This window comes from Bos grunniens, chromosome 20 (genome assembly GCF_055505025.1).
Source record: "Bos grunniens cultivar Pamir isolate PY7600 chromosome 20, Bosgru_T2T1.0, whole genome shotgun sequence".
Classification (NCBI taxonomy): Eukaryota; Metazoa; Chordata; class Mammalia; order Artiodactyla; family Bovidae; genus Bos; species Bos grunniens.
This window is the reverse complement of record NC_141184.1, coordinates 569,372-590,043: the sequence shown is the minus strand read 5'-3', so window position 1 is coordinate 590,043 and position 20,672 is coordinate 569,372. Positions and strand designations below refer to the sequence as shown.

At 65.0% G+C, this 20,672-nt stretch overlaps 1 protein-coding gene across 6 annotated transcripts; it reads right to left on the bottom strand.

Annotated features, from left to right (window-relative positions):
* NKD2 (NKD inhibitor of Wnt signaling pathway 2) lies at positions 1-20,105 on the bottom strand. 6 transcript variants are annotated; one of them, XM_086362410.1, is made up of 10 exons: positions 19,947-20,105; positions 19,815-19,850; positions 19,454-19,551; positions 4,331-4,391; positions 3,838-3,986; positions 3,446-3,541; positions 2,684-2,831; positions 2,139-2,223; positions 1,596-1,723; positions 1-1,476 (listed from the first exon to the last, which is right to left on the bottom strand). In XM_086362410.1, the coding sequence occupies exons 1-10, from the start codon at positions 19,969-19,971 to the stop codon at positions 926-928; spliced, it is 1,377 nt and encodes a 458-aa protein (XP_086218536.1). In that variant the 5' UTR covers positions 19,972-20,105; the 3' UTR covers positions 1-925. The 6 variants fall into 6 exon arrangements, with proteins under 6 accessions (XP_086218536.1, XP_086218537.1, XP_086218540.1 ...); XM_086362411.1 differs by having other exon boundaries at positions 3,838-3,965; XM_086362414.1 differs by lacking the exon at positions 2,139-2,223.
* Positions 20,106-20,672: the final 567 nt, after the last annotated feature.

Here is a 20,672-nt window from a genome sequence, read left to right as displayed (position 1 = left end):
TGACATGTTGCCAAATGCACGTATTTTTATTATGACTGAGGAAACGCAATCACAGGTTGACCACCAAGTTGCTTTATCCGTAAAAACAGTGCCAAGGAGGAAATACAAAACCAGCAGCACAAATTCACAAGTGGCCTGTCCTGGGCTAAGCGGCGGCCACATCGGGCCTCAGGGGGATCCACAGGCCGAGGTTCCAGGACGCTGGGCGCACTGTTCCCTGCAGCTCTCTCCTGGTAGCTCTCTCCCGGCCTCCCAGTGGGAAGGGCGCTTTCCCAAAGCTGAAGCTGTGTGCAGCGCTCCATGGGGTACGTTCGAGCCCACGGAGGACAGGAGGCCACCTCCGCCCAGCCGTCCACGTGCATCATCAGGGGCGCCCACACCTCCCCAACCCCGCCGCGGCCTCTGCGTCCTCTCAGGGTGCTGGGGGCACCCCCACAGCCTGCTTCCTCTTGGCTCCCGGACGACTGATGGGGAGTTGCCTCCCCTGTCTGCAGGCCACACACACCCCCCGGCTTCGGGCAGCAGCGGCTCCCTGACCGTCCTCCCAGCTTCATGAGGATGAGCTGTAGGAGCTGCAAGGGCCCCGTCCACCCAGTCCCGGGTGACCACGAGGCTGGCACCCCTGCCCGCCCCCCGCCCCAAGCGAAGCCTCCCCAGCGCTTGCTCTCCGGGGAAAAAAAACAGGCCAGGAGCAGCCAGCAGTTCCCGCCTGCCCTTGGGCCTCACACTGGAATCACGACAGAAGCAGGCGCAGGCATCTGAAAGCGAACGCGTGTTTAGGGACGACACGGAAAGCTTGGTTGGGGGGACACCCAGGGCCGCGGGCTGCTGGCCGAGGGGGGGCCGGGCGGGGGCCCTAGGCCACATGGTGGTGGGGACACCCAGGGCCGCGGGCCGCTGGCCGAGCGGGGGCCGGGCGGGGGCCCTAGGCCGCGTGGTGGTGGTGGTGGTGGTGGTGGTGGTGTTCGTGGTGGTGGTGGTGTTCGTGCCGCTGGACGGCCGGCCCCGCGAAGGCCTCGCCCAGCAGCACAGGCGGCAGCTCCTGCTCCAGCGCCGCGGGCGGGCCCGGCGCGGCCTTCAGCGGCGAGTGGCCCTCCCGCGCCCTCTGCCGGCACCGCCGGTGGCCGTAGGGCGGGGGCGGCGGCTGCGGGAGGGGGTGGGCCTCCAGGGGTGCCTGCGGCAGCGGGGCGGGCGGGTGGAAGCTGAAGGACCGCCCGGGCCTGAGCCCGCTGGGCGCGCCGGGGGGCCGGCCCGAGCCCTGGGGGGACCTCAGGAACGGCCGCTCGGGGCCCTTCGGCCGGGGCGGCAGGTCCAGGGCCCGGGGCAGCGGCTCAGCGGCCGGCAGGGCGAACTCGGCCAGCCCCGGGCAGCGGCGATGGTGGGCGGCGTGCACGTCTGACTCCTGCGAGCGGGACCGGCCCTGCGGGTGCGAGGCCCTGGCGGGGGGCTCCGGCCGGGCCTGCGTCGGGGGGGACCCTGCAGACACAGCAGCCGTGAGGGCCTCCACGGGGCCGGGTCTGTCCCGCTGGACCCGCTGCTGCCAGGACCCGTGACCTGCAGGCCTGGTGCCCGGGGGCCGGGCCCCCGGGACTCACCTGGTCCGAACTTGGATGCATAGTTCTCGATTCCGGCCAGGTCCAAGTAGTGGTTCCTCCGCTCCGTGTTTTCATCCACGCAGTAGGGCCCCCGCTCCGAGCAGGGGTGGGGGTCGGCGTTCGGCCTCCTGAGAGGAGCGGAGGGGTTATAGCTCTGATCTCCGCAGCTCTGACCTGCGAGGTCGAGGACAAGCAGGGCCCACTGGGCCCCAGGACTCTGGTGCCACCCTGTGGCCTCCGCCACCGTCGTCGCCCGGGAGCTGGTGAGGGCTCCATGACCGCTGCTGTTGGGGGTGGAACCACGGGGCCCGGGACCGAGCGGGCTGAGGGTCCGGAGAACACCCCCCCGATGCCCGTGAAGCCCCGCGGCCTCTCAGACGACACTGGGCCTGTCCAGCTCCCACCCAGGGGCCGGCCACCCACCCCATGGCAGGGAGCGCCTGGGGCCACCCCAAGGGGACAGCCCTTGAGGCCTGCAGGAAGCAGGGGTGTGGCCAGGGTGCTCCCGTCCAAGGGGAGCAGAGCCGGGGCTCAGGCCCTCACCGGACGTGTGCGGACAGCCTCCTGTCGGCCACCCTGGGGTCCTCACTGAGCTCCGCCTCCGCCCTGCAGCGACTGGCTTCGCGGTCTGAAAGCGGGGGACGTGGCGGGCAGCCTCCACTCACCCACTTCCTCTGCCCGCGTGCTCACCAGCCCCCGCGCGTTCACGCGCTCATTCACACCTTCACTCACTCGTGCATCGGTCCAGTTGTTCATTCGTCACTCACGCATTCATCCGCACGTTCAGTCAGTCCCTTATTCATTCGTCACTCCCCACTCACGCCGGTCACTCCTCACTCACTCGTGCACCTTCAGTCTTGCACGCACTCATTCTCTCCTCACTCGCTCCTGCACACCCAGTCCTTCACGGAACTGTCCCCAGCCCGCGCCTCGCTCTCTGTGTTCAGGATGCCACGGAGCCCTCTGCCATGAGGTGGACGTTGAGCGGAGGTCATAGTTAACACCCCCCGATCCTGCACGGTGAGTGGGCCCTCGGGGGAGCGGCAGCGTGGGGCGGGGAGGCAGGGACCAGGAGCCTGGGCCCTCACCCTGGGCGGCAGGGGGCCCGTCCTTCCTCTTGCTGGAGGGCTCGGGGCTGACGGTCAGCTTCACACGGAGGGTCTTGCTGCTGCCCGAGCAGCGGTGCACCGAGGCGTCGACGACTTCGTAGATGGTGTGCATCAGGCTGGACATGTCCTGGGCGGGGGTGGCGGGCAGACGTCGGGGCACAGGAGGACTGGGGGGCCAGCCCAGGCCGCCCGCTGCCCGCTGCCCGCTGCCTGCCTCCCACTCCTCTGCGCCGCGGAGGCACCGAGAGGCCTGAGCCGGCAGCCCTGCTGGAACCACCACGTCTCTCTGAGCTTTTCAAGTTCAAACTGGGTCTGAGTTCAAAGGGCTTAGCAAGCAAACGATCAGAGCTGCTTTTAACTCAGACACGCTGTCTCAGTCATCCTCCGTGTCTGCTTCCTTCTGAGGGGCCCTTTGCCCTCCTGGTCACAGAAGGCAGCAGAGCGGCGTGCCGGGGGCACCCCTGGGACCCTCACGGCCCTGCTGAGGGGCTGCTGGCCAGGGCAGAGACAGGCGTGTCGGGCTCCACCAGGAACGGCACAGACAGCGGCTGGTCACAGGGGGGACAGACGAGGCTCCAGCCGGCCCTGCTGGTGACCTGGGTCCTGCCCTGCAGTGGCTCCCTCCCCGCAGCCTGACCCGGGAAAGCTTCCTGCCTCTCCTCCCGCCTGGAGGGCCCAGCCGTGTCCCCACCGTGGGACCCGGGCCTCCTCATCTGTCTGCCGCCAGCGCCAGACCATCACCTCTCTGGTGGCCTTGCCGCTGTTGTCGAAGCCGTAGAGCGTGAACGTCCACTCCTGGTGATCGTCTTCCTCCACCGAGACGTCGCACTGGACCGCCTGGGGGGCACGGGGTGGGCGGAGGGTCATCTTCACCCACTCGCCGGGCCCCCAACCCTGCCCCGTCCTCCGGGGACCAGTCCCTGCCCCTCCTGGCCGGGCAGGGAGACGTGACGGTCCGTGCATGACCCGGCTTCTGGGTCATTCCCATGGCTCTGGCACTGAAGCCTGGGAAAGTCCCGCGGGTTACGTGGGGCCACAGCGGCTAGCTCTGGCCAGGCGCATGGGGACCCCTCCGCCCAGCAGAGCCTACCACCCCGGGCACCCACGGGAGGGGGAGTGGGACAAAGACCTACGTCCACATTCAGGCGCCGCTTGCCCAGCCCTCGGGCGCCCTCGCGGCTCGCCGCTCTCTCTCCATCGTCCACGCAGAAGAGCTGTCCTGGCCCCTCGCAGGCCTCGGCCTTCTCAGGAGGCAGCATCACTGCGGGGTTGGGGGGTGGGCCTGTCGTCCCGGCCCAGGGGGAGGGCTGGGCAGGCCTAGCGTCCCCAGGGGCAGGTGGTGGGGGTGGGCCCGGTGTCCCCAGGCGCAGGGGGGTGGGTGGGACCCCCCAGAAGGGTCTGAGCTGAGATTCTGGGCACAGGGCATCAGGTGGCCTGGGAGGGAGGCCAGAGCGGCCCTCAGGGTGACCCCAGCCCGGGGCGCACCCCTGCCCTGTCCGCCTGGCTGTGGCAGCTTCAAACCCGGGCTGGCCGGGGTCTGGGGGCTAAGTGGAGGGGTGCACGGTGAGGGTGGTTCAGGGTGTCCGGGGCAGGGGGCATTAGTGAGGGCTGGGGAGTGGGACTCACCCTCGAGGGGACACTGGTTGTCGCGGAAAGGCCCTTCCCTGAGGTCCCCGCCCAGCAGCTCCTGCAGGGAGAAGGGACGGCACAGACCATGAACGCCCACCCGAGCTCGGGGGCGGGCACCGGACCTGCCTCCTGGGCATCACGCTCCGGCTGCAGGAGCACCAGCCTCTCCACGCTCACTCAGCCTCGGGCTCTGAACGTGACACACGCCCATCCCTGGGCGTGGCTGGCTCCGTCAGAACCGCCTCCAGGACGAGACACAGGGCCCCGGACGAGACGCAGGGCCCAGGACGGGCCAGTGCTTCTCAGTGCAGCTTGCATCACCCCCAAGTACATGGCCTTCACCGGAGGGCACGGGGCAGCAAGAACAAGTCTCTCTGCCCAGCTTCTGCTGAGCGACGCGGGCACAGACCAGAAGCCGGGCCGTGAACGGGCGAGCTCACTGGCCGGCACATGGCACCTCCCGCCCCAGCTGGACAAGAGCCAGGGAGCGCCCCAGCAAGGCCCAGGAACCGGGTGGCCAGGGCTGCAGGGGGCGCCTCCTTCGCGGGGCTGGGCCAAGGACGCAGACAGAAGACGCCCCCCGCCCCCACCCCCCACGGCCGATCCTGAGGCCAGTTACAGGACCAACCTTCCAGCCAAGCTGGGAAACCACAGAACTGAGTCCCCGGAGCTGGCAGAGCCAACCCCAGGGTCAGAACAGACGCTGGGCGAGCAGGGCTGGACCCAGGGCGGAGGGGGCCCTGCCCGTCTGTCTCCTGGGCTCCCAGGCGCCCCCCAGCATCCTCCTCTCGGAGGCCCTGACCCTAACCGCCGCACCCCCCGGTCACGCCGCTTAGAAGCAGGTGACTTTCAGTTTCCTCGAGAGGCCAGGCGGGCGGTGTGCCCGAGCTCGCTTTAGTAGGAAACCAAACACCGGGTTACGGAAACGCCGCTGCCTCCGCCACGCAGCCCGCCGCCATGGGACGCACCCGCTGGCCCAGCTCGGAGGGCCCTGAGGTCGCCCCGCATACCAACACAAGGGCCCTCCAGCCAAACGGACTCCAGCCTGAGCGCTCTGCCCCGCGGACACCAAGATAAATTCCAATCATAAGACCCTGGCTTTAAGTTGAACTTTTTCCATAACATCAAAGTGAGCTGTGAAGCGGAGGTTCCGGGTGTCTGCGGGGAGCAGGCGCAGTGCCTGGCCAGAGGCAGGTCAGGCGGCCCCAGGGACTGCATCACAGGGGGAAGCCGGGGCCAGCCGACATCCAGGGGGGCTGTGGGCCCTGCGGTCCTTGCCACGTGCTGCGGGGCCAGAACACAGACGGGTGGACCCAGGGGCTCAGGCACTGGCAGGAAGTGCCTTTGAGGACTCCGCCCCCCAGCTCGGATGGCCCGCTCTCACCACGTTCCCCTCCAGGGGCCTGGCCAGCCTCCCCGTTGGGCTGGTGGTTGGAGGCTCAGATCCTGCGTGGCTCCTGACGACCCCACCTGGAGTAGAGGCCCCTGTATTCACCTCCTTAAATCACAGAGGCGAGAAAAGCGGCAGGAAGCACCTCCCCGGAATCTAAGGATCTGAGACCAGACTGGGCACAGCCTTTCTTTAAAAGAGCCAGTCTCAGTGGGGAAGCATCCAAACCCGCCCCTGGGGACCCGCCGGAGCCCCAGGGCTGGCGGGGAGGCTGGCCCTGAGCACTCGGCCCCCGGGCCATGGGGTGGGGGACCCGAGAATCTCCTCACTGCTCGCCGGGCTCGGCCGAGTGTGCAAAGGAAGAGCAAAACCCACCCGTGGCCTCTACATGTGAGCTTAAGAGAGTCGGAAGTTCAATAATTCCTTCCATCTTTTTGTTTTAAAATAACCTGAGCGCTTACTTTGGGTAGGCGGCGCCGGTTACAGATGAGATGTTAATACGTGCTTTGGGCTGGGGAGGGGTCAGGACAGGGTCTGTGTGAGCCTTGGTGGGACCGAGATGCTCCCAACGCTACGATCACAAACACACCAAGGGCAAAACCAAGCAGTCCCTGATCAGCAACGGACGTGCCCACCTCCCCAGACGGTGCCTGCATTCCCTAACGGGGCTGGGGGTTCAGGACACTCGGAACGTTCCTCCACACACCCGTTCCTCCACACACCCTGACGGGAGGACAGGCCGGTGTGAGATCCGGCAGGTCACCAGCAGTCTCTGAGACGTGGAGCTATCAGACAAGGGGGCGAGGAGACTTGCGGGAAGCGCAGCCACGCTCGGCCCCGTGACTGGTGACTTGCGTCCCATCCATCCTGGTTACACACAGATGCCCTCTCACCTGCGCTGCTGCAGCTCAACAGAAGGGCCAAGAACTTAGGATGTAGGACACGCAGCTCAGGGCTGCTGGCCAGACGTGCAGCCACCCCGCTGGCGACCTCCTACGTGGCTGGAAAACCCAGGCCTTCCAGCAAGACTGGGGGTGAACAGATGACCTCCCCACACACGCACAGGCTCTGCCCGGGCCCCACCCCTCCTGGGAGGCCACCTGTGCTGGCCTCTGTCCCCAGGCAGAGCCCCCAGCTGCAGACGCTCCCCAGCAGCAAACTCCCATCTCGTGCCCTCCCCCTCTCCTCAAGGGAGCCCCAGCCTCCACCTACAAACCCTCCAGCCCCACCTTCCCACCCCCCATCCCGGCCCCGCTTGGACAGTCCTTGGCACCAACCGCCTCCGACTCTGCTGAGGGACATGGCTCTGTCCCCAAGGCACCTGGGGCTCCTCTACCTGCCAGCAGGGGCCTGCGGGTGGCCCAGCCCACCACCCAGCCTGCTCAGACCCAGGCCTGGCCTCCTGCCGACCCCGGGGGCCCCCAGCAGGGGAAGATCGTGCCCCATCCTCCAGCGTCCGAGGGGCCCTCCTTCAGCCTGGTGCTCTGGCTGCCAGGGACGGGCCGAGGCCCTCACACCGGACACTTTCCCCTCCAGGTCGTCCCTCTCCATCACCGTCAGGCAGCCTCTGCCTTTGCTGCAGGCTCCTGCTGCCCCGTCCCGGCCCCTTAGGCTGAGGGGGTCTCAGGGAGCCCACCATCGCCTCCCCGGGCATGACTGCCCTGAACCCCAGATACTAGAGCACATCCACCCCACGAGGCATGGCGCAGCCCTGAACTCTCGGTCCCTCCCAGCAAGTGACTGCGGCCCGGCCAGGTCCCGCTGCAACGCCGGAGGCGGCCCACCTGCCCAGGTGGGGGCGATAGGCACGGAGGTGTCGGGGGAGTTCATGGAAAGGCTCGGACCCCCGCCTCCCCTGAGAAGCCAGGAGGCCCAGCCACACTTTTCCTCTGCCAGGGTCCCCTTCCGCCCACTGGAGCCGGGGACGCTGGGCGGTCCACCCTGCAGGTGGGCCGGGGCGGGGGACACACAGCCTGGTCGAGGGGCAGGACACACATGCCCATCGGAGGCCACGGGCTGCGGGGTGGTCGGCTGGGTAGGAAGGAGGACGCTCCGGTGGTGCTGCCGACCACCCCCTGAACTCGTCTACTTTTCCAGCGTCCAGATTCACACGTTCCTTCAAGATTCAGTGCCTCTGCGATCTCAGGAAACACTCCCAGGCTTCGAGGGCGGCCAGGTCCCTAGGAAGCCCCACTATTGTTCGGGTAGAGGCCCTCCGGCTCTAGAGTCCCTGAAAGATCCCCGAGGGAGACAGTGCATCTGTGTGGTGGCGGAGCACGTGGGAAGATGGCTTTTACAAACCCGCTTCACCGTCACCCGGATAAAGAGCCTGCCCAGAAAAAACGCCCAGGGCCCCTGTGTGCAGCGCATCTGCGGCAAGCCTGGGGGGAGCCCTCATATTCCGACCACCCCCCCTCCCAATGCTGCCAGGACTCAAAGTCCCTTCCGACGCTGTTCACAGACCCTGTTCACAGACAGGCTGGTTCCCGCTCTGTCCCTGGGGGCTCAGCGCGCGGATCTGGGGATTTGGGCTTCAAGAGAGGAGCCCCCCCAGGACCCCAGGGCCCGAGGGACAGTGCGTCTGTGTCCCGGGGCCATAACAAGTGGTCCCCAGCCAGGCAGCTCACACCTGAGGCCAGAGTCAGGACTCGTGGCGTGGAGGGGAGCCCCCTAGGCTCCGGGGGCAGGGACCCTTCCTGCCTCTCTGGCTCTGGGGACCCTGGGCTCATGTCTGCACCCCCAGCCTCCGCTCTGTGGCCGCTCAGCCTCTGGGCGTGCGTCTTCTGTCCGAGGTCGGACCCGCGCCCGCCCCTTTACAAAGACAGGAGGCGACAGTCAGGGCCCCAGGACCACCTCTCATCTCGAGACCCTTCACTCAGTCGCATCTGCAGAGACCCCTTTCCACTAAGGTCACAGTCGCGGGCTCTGGGACAGGGAGCAGCCCCGAAGTCCGGGAGCCGCCAGCCAGCCGAGAGTCTGGACTGGCCACTGACCACCGCCTCCACCTCTTTCCAACAGCACGCGGACGGGGTATGGTGACTCCCCAGGAGGATGGGGTGCGATGACCCCCCAGGAGGATGGGGTGCGGTGACCCCCCAGGAGGATGGGGTGCAGTGACCCCCCAGGAGGATGGGGTGCGGTGACCCCCCAGGAGGATGGGGTGCGGTGACTCCCCAAGAAGACGGGGTGCGGTGAACCCCGGAGGACGGGGTGCAGGGACCGCCCATGCACACGCTCACGGGGCCCCGTCCCCCTCAAATGGGGACAGACAGGAAGTACATCAGCCAGAAACCCAGCGGAAGCCAGGCCCCTCCTCTGGCCTGAGTGGGGAGAGACTGCAGCGCGGGTCACAGTGCAGGTCATGGCGTGGCCCAAGGACAGGCCTCCTGCTCCCAGGGCACGCCTTCCAGACTCGGGGGCCCCAGAGGACAGGCTCAGCTTCCTGTGACGGATCTGAGGACTGGCAGCCGTGACCAGAACCCAGAGGGTCCCCAGCGGAGAGCCCGGCTGCCCGCAACCCCCAGGAACTGCCCCAGCCCCTCCGCTGCCTTCAGACTGGCCCCGTTCCGTTACAAATACAGGTGGTCCACTCAGTGTCTGCAGCCCCCTTATGGCTTGGGAGCTCTGGGTCCTGGAAACACTGGCGCCGAGGAACCTAAGGTCAACGGTGCTTCCAGGGCCTGTGTGGGGCGGATTCCTGAGTCCTGAGGTGAGCTGTCTGCAGGGGAGCAGGAGAGGCCCAGTGTGGATGGCAGTCCAGGCAGAGGGGAGAGAGGGAAGACGGGGGTGGGGGGAGGCTGGGGGACAGGAGGGGCGCGCGCAGGGCGAGGACGGAGCAGGGGGTGAGGGTGTCCTCCAGGCCGAGCGGCTCCCGGTGGAACAGCCTCTTGTCCCAAGTCCCTCAGAAGAGGGTGGCCCCAGTGCTGGGTGGACGCTCGGGGCGTGGTGGACTCTCAGGTTACGGGGACGCTCGGGCTGCAGAGCCCACACCCCGGGTCACAGATGCTGTCCTGAAGGTGTGTTCACTGAGTGGCCCCACGTGTTCCCTCCTGCTGGTTCCACCCCCAGCCACTGTCTCCCAGGCTCGCAGCGCCCCTCTCTGGCTGCGCCCCTTGCTGCCCTGCGGGCCCTCCACCCTGGCCTGCTCACACCAGCCCTGCCTCCTGAGTGGTTGGCCATGGGGGCCTGCTGATCAGAGACAGAGCCTGGCCTCACCTCCCACCCTGGCAGGCAACACCCTGGACAGGCAGAGTGGGCAGAGGCCAGGACCCCGGGCAGTGCCCACCAGGCTCGTGCTACCAGGTACCAAGGTCACTTCCAGGCAGTGCCTGGGGCTGGACAAGGGGGTGATGTGTCATGCAAGGGTGACCTGGGCCAAGTGAGGGTCCAGGGGAGCCCCTGGGCTCCTGCTCAGGCTGTCAGGACGCTGGACGGGGCAGGACTGGTATGGGATGAGTTGGGGCGGGGGCGGCTGGGCTCCCCAGGCTCTGGAAAGAACTGGGTCCTGCAGGAGAAGGCAAGGACGGGGCACTGGGGGGAGAGTGGGAGGGCAGGGGGGCAGCAGAGGGGAGGGCAGATGGCTGGGGATGAAGGCGCAGGGCCCAGGAGAGGCAGTGGCCTCGGTGGGAGAGATCGAGGGTAGAGGCAGACCTACCCGCACCCCTGACGGAAGGCCTGGTGGGGACACATCACAGACACACTGTCAGGGAGATGGAGGCTGCTCCACAGGCTGCAGGAAAGGCCTGGCGGCTTAACAGCTGGGGTCGCGGCTTCAGCGGCTGAATAGCCTTAGAGGGGACAATGCAGGTTTGAGGCTTAATAATTCTAGCACATGCGCAGTGAGGCCTACGGAGGGGCTCCATCAGAGGGGCTGGCGTGGCCGTGACTGTCAACTCCTGACGTTAAAGTGCAAGTTAAGGCAGACACAGTGTCGGGGAAGGGGCCTTCAGGGTCCCCACAAAGCTCCAGGACCCGAGGGCATTCTGAGACTTTGTGCAGCAGGGCTCCTGGGTGAGCGCCGTTCAACCAGACTTCCTAACAACCAGATTTGGAATTTAGGCCTAGAAACTCAGTTCTCTGGGGATCAAAGGGTCTCCTAAAGTAAACACCTACAGACCTAATGGGCCAGCCTGCTCCGTAACTGAGGTCCTGGGTGAGGACGTCTTACCCACCACAGCTGCTCACGACTTCACTCATTTTGGTCAAAAAAATACAGAATGTATCTGGCGTTAGTAGTAAAGAACCTGCCTGCCAATGCAGGAAACGTAAGAGATGTGAATTTGATCCCTGAGTCAGGAAGATCCCCTGGAAGAGGACATGGCAACCCACTCCAGGATTCCTGCCTGGAGAATCTCATGGACGGAGGAGCCTGATAGGCTGCAGTCCACGGGGTCGCAAAGAGTCGGACACGACTGAGCGACTTCGCTGCACCTTTAAGGTGTGTGCAGGGAAAACGTAATAAATGCAGAGCCAGTGAGAAGCTGCACAGCGTGAAAAGAAGTGCCAGCTGCTCAGTCATGTTCAACTCACTGCAACCCCATGGACTGCAGCCCGCCAGGCTCCTCAGTTCATGGGATTCTCCAGGCAAGAATACTGGAGCGGGTTGCCATGCCCTCCTCCAGGGGATCTTCCCGACCCAGGTATCAAACTCAGGTCTCCTGCATTCAGGTGGATTCTTTACCGTCTGAGCTACTAGGGAAACCCTATATGCCCTATATACAAGCACACACACACAGACATGTGCGCACACACATACACACATGCATGTTCACGCATGTATGTACAGACACACGTGTACACATGAATACACACAGGTATATACATGTGTGTGAACACACAATATACTCACAAACACAACATATGCACGCACATGTGTGCACAGATGACATACATATGCATGAACCTATACACATACGCATGTGCACATATGAACATGAGTTTGAGCAAACTCCAGGAGACAGTGAAGGACAGGGGAGCCTGGCATGATACAGTCTACGGGGTCACAAAGAGCCAGACGCGACTGAGCAACTGAACAATGATGTGCACACATACACATTCATGTACACTCACATACACGCATGTACAAATGCATATATACACACATATATGTGTGCGAGAACACATACATATATGCATGAGCACAACAGACAGAAGCACACATATTTACACATGCACACACATGTACACACGCACACACATACATGTGTGAGCACACATACGTATATGCATGAACACAATAAACACATGTACACGTACACACATATATGCGTGTACACACACGTATATGGTGCATGCACACCCACATATACATGGATGCACACACAATCTCTACCACAGAGAATCGAGACGTGTCCATAACATATACTAAAAAACTTCAGTGATTTCAATTCTCAGCATCCTGGAACTTGGCTTTTCATTTAACACAAAATCATTCTGCAACAAATCTGCAGACTTCATTTTCTCCCAGTCGTGCCCACTACCGGCTCAGTCTTCAGAGCCAACAAAGAGGAGCTTCGCAGAGAAAGGAAGATCCCCGGGATCCACCTCCTGGTGCCCGCCCCTTCCCTCCCCTCTGAGCCCCCAGCCGCCGAGGTCACGGCGCACACAGAGTGTTGACAAGACACCCGTGCCCCTGTGCGGGAGCCATCGAGCCTGCCAGCGCACTTGGGCAGAGGAGGTTTCCTGCCGCCGGGTCTGAAATGCAGACTCAGGTTCATCTTCCTCTACCTGAGCTCTTCCTCTGGAAAAACCACTGGACTTTCATTCCCTTCCACCCGTACTAAAGCCTCGTGTTTCCCATTTCAAAAGATCAGTTCCAAAGTAGAGAAGAACCCTACGCGTTTTCAGCTTTGTGTTTTTAGCTGAGAAGGCCCCACATGTTCACACGTGACGCCAGTGTCCCCAGCAGAGGCAAGCGTGCTGGAGACGCAGAAGGCTTACACTTGATTGCAGCCCAGGACCCCAAGGGCTGAGCTGCTCTGAGAAGCATGTGGGCTTCCCTACCTCTGGAAGCACCCACAACCTCAGGTGGAAACGCCTGCAGGGAGGCGACACCCACACCCGGCTCTGTGGCTGCATCCAGACCCCTGGGGCCGGAGCGGAGACCGGCGCCCCTTCCCTGGTTTCACAAACAGGAACCAAAACTGACTCAAGAACAATTCATTTGCGATGCCACCCGTGAAAGATAGAGAGAGTCCTGAGCAGACCTGCACTTGCCTCGCTGAAACCTTCCAGCCGCCTTTACCCGTTCCTCCCACCCTCACCCCCACCTCCCACAACCAATTCATTCTCTGCAACGGGGAGCTTGTTTTATAAACGTGTTTACATATTTCTAGTCTTCGTAGGTGAGAGATCACACAGTATTTGTTCTTCTCTGCCTGACTTACTTCACGTAGCACCATGACCTCAAGGTCCATCCATGTTTGGGGCAAGATTTTTTTTCTTTATGCTGAGAAATATTCCACTGCATATACACACCGCATCTTCTTTATCCATTCATCCACCATCAAAGGACACTTAAGTTGCTTCTGTGTCCTGTTGCTCAGTTATTAAGTCGTGTCTAACTCTTTGCAACCCCACGGACTGCAGCACAGCAGGCTTCCCTGTCCTTCACTATCTCCTGGAGTTTGCTCAAACTCATGTCCACTGAGTCAGTGATGCCATCCAACCATCTCATCCTCTGTCGTCCCCTTCTCCTCCTGCCCTCAATCTTTCCCAGCATCAGGGTCTTTCCCAAGCAGTCAGCTCTTTGCGTCGGGTGGCCAAAGTCCTGGAGCTTCAGCCTCAGCCTTGTCGAGGCCACTGTGAACAACGCTGCGGGGAACGTGGGCTGCACACCGCCTCCTGGAGTTAGTTCTGCTTTCTCTGGATCTGTACCCAGGAGGGAGCCTGCGGGGTTGCCTGGCACTTCTGTTTGTCATTTCTGAGGCGTCTCCACAGTGTTCTGCATAGCGGCCGCACCGTTTTCGTCCCCACCAACAGCGGAGGGGGCTCCCTTCCCTCCACACCTTCCCCAGTGTTTGTTATCTGTGCTGTTCTGGCGGCAGCAGCCCCGAGGGGAGGTGACGCCTCGCTGCAGTCCTGGTGACTAGGACGTCCAGCGCCTTTTCACGGACCTGCTGGCCTCTTGCATTTACTCTTCGGAAAACATCTGTTACGTAATGACCTCATCTCAGAAGCGGCCCTGGCCCGGGGCAGCCGCGTGGTCTGGGAGCAGCAGACGAGCCCCCAGAGCAGGAGGCCTGCTCTCGCCTCCCACCCTTCTCCAGGTTTCCCCTTGGAACCTCAGCGCAGCTCCGGGGGTCCCTCCGTCCCAGCACCCAGACAACGCCCACGGTTCTTCCCCAGGACAAGCCGCAGGAAGGGCCTGGGCGCCCCTCACGGCAGCCAGGAGGGCAGAGGCACCTCAGTGCCCTCCTAGGGGAGGACACCTGGCGGGAGGGCGGAGCTGACTGAAGGCCCTGCACCGGGTCCGAGCCAGGGCCTCCCTCTGGGCAGCACTGGGCCTGCGGCTGAGGGCACCTGACCTGCCCACCCTGGGAGCGAGGGGGCCGCGGGGTCAGGGGCCATGGGGTCAGGGGCCACAGGGTTCCGGAAGCCACCAATTCAAGGCCGCAACCATCCACCAAGCTCCCAAAAGAACCGGAACTACGCCTCGGGCTGGGGAACATGCCAGAGGACACCCGTGGGTGCCAGGCTCGGTTTTAAAACAGCGTTAATCACTTCAGACAAACCAAGGGAAGGAGAAGAAGGGCCCCAGCCCCGTCCTCCAAAGCTAGGAAGACACATGCTGGGAGGCCTCAGCCCCGTGCACTGCGGTCCCCCTGCGGAGCTGTCTCCCCCTGTGACACCCACCGCCCCGTGACACCCACCTGCCCTGTGACAGCCCACCACCCCGTGACGCCTGCTGCCCCATGACACCCCACCTGCGTGCTCTTCATGGGCACCTGGGCTCTGGGTCGGACCTGCAGGGCCCTGCCTCGCTCGTGTGCAGAGCCTGGGCCTAGTGTGACTCAGATAAACCACACAGACGCCTACTGGGAGGCAGGAGGCACCGTCCCTGGAGGAGCCCTGAGCCCACAGTCCCAAGCCCAGGCAGCCGCAGACGCCAATGCCAGTGGAGGCTGGGCCCCAGATCTTCTCCTGCAAGATACCCTTTCACCACCCTTCCTCCTCACCAGACTCCGGCTCCCTACAGTCAGGCGTGCGTTCTCACAAGGCCACAGGGAGAGCCGTGACCGGGCAGATGGGCGGCAGGACATCCCTTCCCGCAGCTCCTTCGGCAGCTCCAGCAGGGGTTCCGGACCAGGGCCCTCTGCCCCGGCCCCACCGAGCCCGTCTGTGGTCTGAGACGGATGCCTGACACATCACGCGCTGACCAAGCCAACACTCTGAACCCTGGTGCCAAGGGTCTGCCTTGCTTCCTGACATCCGGAAGGACCCCGGCCAATTTCAAGACCAAAACCTCCAGCGTGTTCAAAAGCGAGCGGGGACTGCGGGACCCTCTGCACCGCTTCATGGACGGTTCCGGGACCCTCCACACCACTTCTGGACAGTTCCGCAAAACACGTGAGACCCGCCGAGCTGGCTGGGGGCGGGCTTGGGCCCGTGAGGTGTCACACAGAGCGTGCAGAGTTGGGCCGCCCATGTGGCCACTTAAATTTATGAACGAAGCCACGTTAGACGTCCGGGTCCCGTCAGCCGTCACAGTTCAGGCTCCAGCCCAGCTAGCAGTGACCAGCGTGGGCAGCGTGGATGCAGACCACGACCAGCTTACCAGGTAAAGAGCAAGCCCTGCAGCAGAAGCCCCCTACGTCACTCGAGCTCCTTCTGCACGAGGGGTGGGGAGGCGGGTGAGGACACCTGCTGCCTGGACGCGTCCCGAGGTGAGCGGGCAGCGCCGTGGCTTCTCTTACTTCTGGAAGCTGGTGTTTCTGACGCCTCAGCAGTGCACGGGCCTCCCCGAGCCGCCCCCGCCCTGCGGGCCCCTCCTCTCACAGCAGTGTCCCCAGCAGGGTGCTCCCGGCACTTCCCCACCCTCCGTCCGAGCACCGGCCCTGGTCTGCACGTGGGGCTTCACTGGGGCTGCCCCCCAGAGCAGGCATGGAGGTGGGGAGGTTGAGGCCATGTGTCCATGGGGCAGGCAGTGAGTCCATGTCTCCCACCCATCCTGGGGGCACTGCCCCTCCTGCCCTGCCCTCGGGAGGGCTCCGCCAGCCTCTGGCCACACCACGGCCGATATGGTCCCCTGGAGCGGCACTGCGGCCAAGGCGGGGGCACCAGCTACGGCCTGGCTGTGTCCACGCCCCAGAGTCCTGGCCGCACCACGGGAGGGTGGCTCAGCACGAGGGAGACGGGCACACACGCTGCCCTGGTGCTGTCCATGGAAGCCTGGGTGGAGTGGGTACTGCATGCATGGGGTCTGGCCCTTCCCGGTGCCCTCAGGCCCTCCCGGGTATCCAGCACCATTGGCCGCAGGCCCGTAGGTGACCCCCAGCCCTGCACCGCCCCTCCGGTCCCAAGGGGATCCCGGTGAGCATGTCGCCAGGACACGCACCTGCAGGCAGCCCCTCCCCGGTTTCTAGGTGAGAAACAGGCAAACTCTAGCCACTCACCCTGGACACGCCCACCCGCAAGCAGCCCCCTCCCAGGGTCCTCAGGCCCCCTCCCTGCCCCCAGCCCCTCCAGGCATTTCTGACAAAGCGGCCTCATGGTTCCGAGGTCCCCAGAGGGGTGGCTCATCAGGTGAGGGTTAGTTGGGACCACCCAGCTCATCCTTAGGTTGAGTGGGGTCCCAGGGGGACATCTGCAACTCTGGAAGCCTAGGTAGGGAGAGGGACATGGACGCTGCCCGACCTCGAGGGGGTTCCCGATTCCCTGATCTGCAGGGTCTGGGCCCCCAGGGCTAGGATTGGTGCTTTCAAACCCTGAGGAGCCCCCAGGGCTGCGTGCACACCTGTGCTGGCCTTGCACGTGGCCAGGCCACGTCTGGAAGCAGACACCAGGCCCTGGGTGCCCAGGGGGCCCGAGAGGAAACCAAACATGTCTGCTGGGGCTGGCGTGGTGCCCAGACGCCCACACATGCCTGCCAGGACCCCACAGGTCATGCATGTGCTGGAGGGGCAGCAAGGTTCCCCAGAGCCTCCCCGACCCCGCCTTCCCCCGTGACCTCAGCCCCCACCGCCCCACCTGTGGTAACAGCATCACCAAATGGTGCACCGTGACTCCGTGAAGTACCTGCAGATTCGGCCGCCCCTCCCGGGACCCTTGGTGCCATCCCCGCCAATGCCCCACAGCCGCCCCCACCCTCTGGGACACGTGGCCTTGAAGCAACACAGAGCGTTTCTCGGATTCACAAGGAGGACCCTTCTAGCTCGTGAGGCAGCTATCCACCTGCCGGGAAACTAACGTTTACCAGACATTCTGGACGTGCACAAGGGGAGCACTGGGAGCCACCCGGGCTCCCTGACTTGTGGGCAAAGCCAGTCGCGTTCCCTTTATCGTGTGTGTGTCGTGGGAGCGGGTGGGTTAGGTGGGGGGATGTGCACTTAATTTGCACAAGGTCACTGGCCACCGTTCTTGTGGCCACATGGCGACCCGCAAGGAAGCACACGGTGGCCTTGAGAGAAGAGGGACGTGTCCCCGCGCCGGCCCCAGCTGGAGGTCCTGGGGGCACAGCACAGTCAGGCAGGGCATCCTCGGAGCCTCCCCCGGGAGGCAGAGACAAAGCTGGGGCTGGAGACGAGACAGAGGGAGAGCCGGCCCCAGTGTCCCCCGACCGACACGCTCCGGGGAGAGCCAAGGTGGGGTGCTCGGGGAGGGGACAGCAGCGTGGCAGCAAGACGCCTGAGCTCCCGGGCCAGGGGTCCATGCTCCAGGTCGGGGGCTCTCAGCCCACGGCCAAACAAGGAAAGGACGGAAGGAGACAGGGAACAATGACCTGTGCTAAACACAAAGGGCCATCCGTTATTCTGAGGCTCCGCTCTGCCTGCCCCTCAGGGTTAGAAAGCAGACTCAGCCCGTGCGGCTGCCACAACACACCCAGGCCGGTGACTAATGAACAAGAGGACTCATGACACAGTCCTGGAGGCCGGATGTCCGAGACCGAGGCGCCTGGACTCCGAGACCGAGGAGGCCGGGCGTCCGAGACCGAGGAGGCTGGACATCTGAGATCGAGGCACCTGGATGTCGCAGACCGAGGCCCCAGCCACTTTGGCATCTGGTGAGGGCCCCTTCCTGGTGCGTAGACCGTGCCCGCTGCCTGTCACCCCACGTGGTAGACGGGACACCGAGCGCTCTGGGGCTCACACAGGCGCTGATCCACAGTGAGGGCTCAGGCCCCGGGCCCTAACCGCCTCCTCAAGGTATCACGTGGAGGGAGGCGAGGCTGAATTTCGGGGTGACGCCAACACTCAGACCACAGCAGAGAACAAAACAAGGGAACTACCCGAGCCACACGCCACACCGCTCCTTCAAACGCGTCCCAGCAGCGTGGGGTCCCTGGGCCTCAGAGGCCGGCACGGCGGCCTCCACCACCTCACGGCCATGCAGCGGGAGCGTCATTTTCGATCTCCATAAATAACATGCACGGGCAACGTGTTGGGACCTGCTGTGTGGTCCACATCCCGAGCTGACGGAGGCTCGTCCACCTGTTTCAAGGCCTGAGGTGCCCATGCCTGGGAAAAAGCCCCCAGGTGGACGGCCACCAGGAAGAGGAGGCGTAAGCCCGGGACCGCTCTGCGTCACCTGCCGGCATCTCTGACTCCTCACGCGCAGGAGGACCAAGCAGGCAGGAGACAGCACCCCGTTACCAACACTCACCTCCCCAGACAGACATGATCGGCCCAGAGGAGGGGCGGCCCTACCCTGGCCCCCTGGCCCAGAGGAGCACACAGCCTCCAGCCGCACTGTGACGTGCCCAGCAAATCCTCTAACGGGGTTCCTGCCTTTACAGGTGTGGGATTCAAACCTGACTCCCAGAAAGGAGGAGTTCCGACTCAAGTGGGCCTGATCTTAGGGCATGTCTTGCCCCTCACGAGCATTTACAAACACCTTCCGAGCGTTTCATTTACCAGCTGGCCAGAGAGTGTCCTTCCAAAAAGGGAGCTGCCGTGCCTCTGAGTGGGTGCGCTCTGTCTGCAGTGGACTCCTGGGGCCACTGGGGAGCGAGCAGTGGGCGAGGAGGGGTCTCAGCTGTCTGGCCTGGCCATCTACCCGAACCCACTCCACACTGGTGCCTGGAGCCACCCACCCTGGCAGACGGGTGGGGTCTGGTTCACCCAAGGCCCCTCTGGCGCCCCAGGCCTGGATGGACACCCTCCACGCCCACTCACAGGGGCGCTGTGTACGGAATGGGGGCCTTGATGCTGACAGCAACTTCAGTCTGGGGGGGCCAGCCATGCCCCTGAAGCCTGGCTTTCCCTTGAGCCCAGCAGCCCCCGACACAGCAGATGGGCAGCGTGGTGGCTTTTAACTCGCCACCACGGCTGTGCAGCGCATGGATCCTAAAGAAAGTCAAGCCCCAGCCCCGCGCCCAGCTCCCGCCTGGGATACGCAGGCCTTGCGGCCACAGGCCCCCGTCCGGGAGCGGGAGGGGCTCCCTAGGCCCCGCCGCAGTCCGTCTGCCGGCCATCTGCGCCGCCGCCTTCTTTGTCCCCGGACCCCGGGTCCCGGTCAGGGGCTCAGCTTCGGTGCTCGCGGCCCAAGGAGCCAGCCGGGCCCACCACGCCTACCTGCTTGTCCCTGGCGCCGTGCTCCGCGCAGCCCCGCCGCTCTGCCTCCTCTGCGCCTCTGCGGCCGCCCATGTACGCAGACACCACGATACTGTCCCCTGCGGGGCCGCGGGCGGACGCGGCACCGAGGAGAGAAGGAGACGCCCGTGAGCCCGCGGGCGCTGCGCCTGGCGATGCCCGCCGCCCTGCGCGTCCGCCCCTCTCCGCGAGGCCTGGGGCACGGGGCTCAGGCCCGGGGCTGGGATCGGGGTCGGGGGCGCCGCGCCGAGGCCCCTGCCGCCACCCCAGGCCTCGGGGGCAGCACGCGCGCCGCGCTCCGGGCTCGGTCCCCCGCGCCCCGGCCGCTGCCCCGCGCGCTCACCTTCCGGGCTCTCTCTTCGCTTGAAGGCTGAAGCGGCTGCGGCGCGGCCGGAGGGCGCGGGGAGAGGGAAGGGACAGTGAGTGGCCGGCGCCCGTCCGCCCCCGCCCGCCAGCCCGCCGGCCCGCGCCTCACCGTGCTTGGACTGGATTTTCCCCATGTCGCCTCCCACCCGCCCGCCCGCGCTGGGCCGGGATCCGCTGCGGGTCCAGGGGGCCGCGGAGACCCGGCGCGCGGGGTCGGGCGGGCGGGCGGGCGGGGGCGCGGCGCGGCGGCGGCGGCCCGGCTCCCTCTGAGCGCGCGCGCCCGCGCCCCGGCTTTAACCGCGGCCCCCGCAGCGCCCCCCGCGGCCGCCGCCCGCAGCGCACGGGCCCGGCCTCCTGCCCGCCTCCTGCGGGGGCGCGAGCCAAGCCCTGGGCGCGGGGGTGGCACCGCCCGCGACAGGACCCCCGACAGGACGTCTACAAGGCAGTCGGGGGCTGCGGTGGACGCTGTGGGGACAGCTCCCAGCCTCACCCTCTCACGGCGTGTCCTGGCACCCCCAATTCGAGAGGCACCCCAGCGCCCTTGCCCCTTTCTGAAGGGGACCTTAGAGGGGACGCGCCTGGCTGCTGGTGGAGCTGGTCTCGGGGAGAGGTTGGGGGCCGGAGAGGGCAAGAGGCCTGTGGGGAGGGTCCTTTGGAAGGACAGGAGGTGGGGACCGGGGCTCTGGGAAAAGCCAACTGCAGTCCCTGCCCAACTGCTGGGGACCCGCCGGACTCTTTCTACCTCGTGGTATTCAAGGACAGGCAAGGACCCGGGGGGCGGAGGGATAGACTCCTGGGCAGTGAGGGGTGTCGGCGACCTGGGGTCTCTGGCACC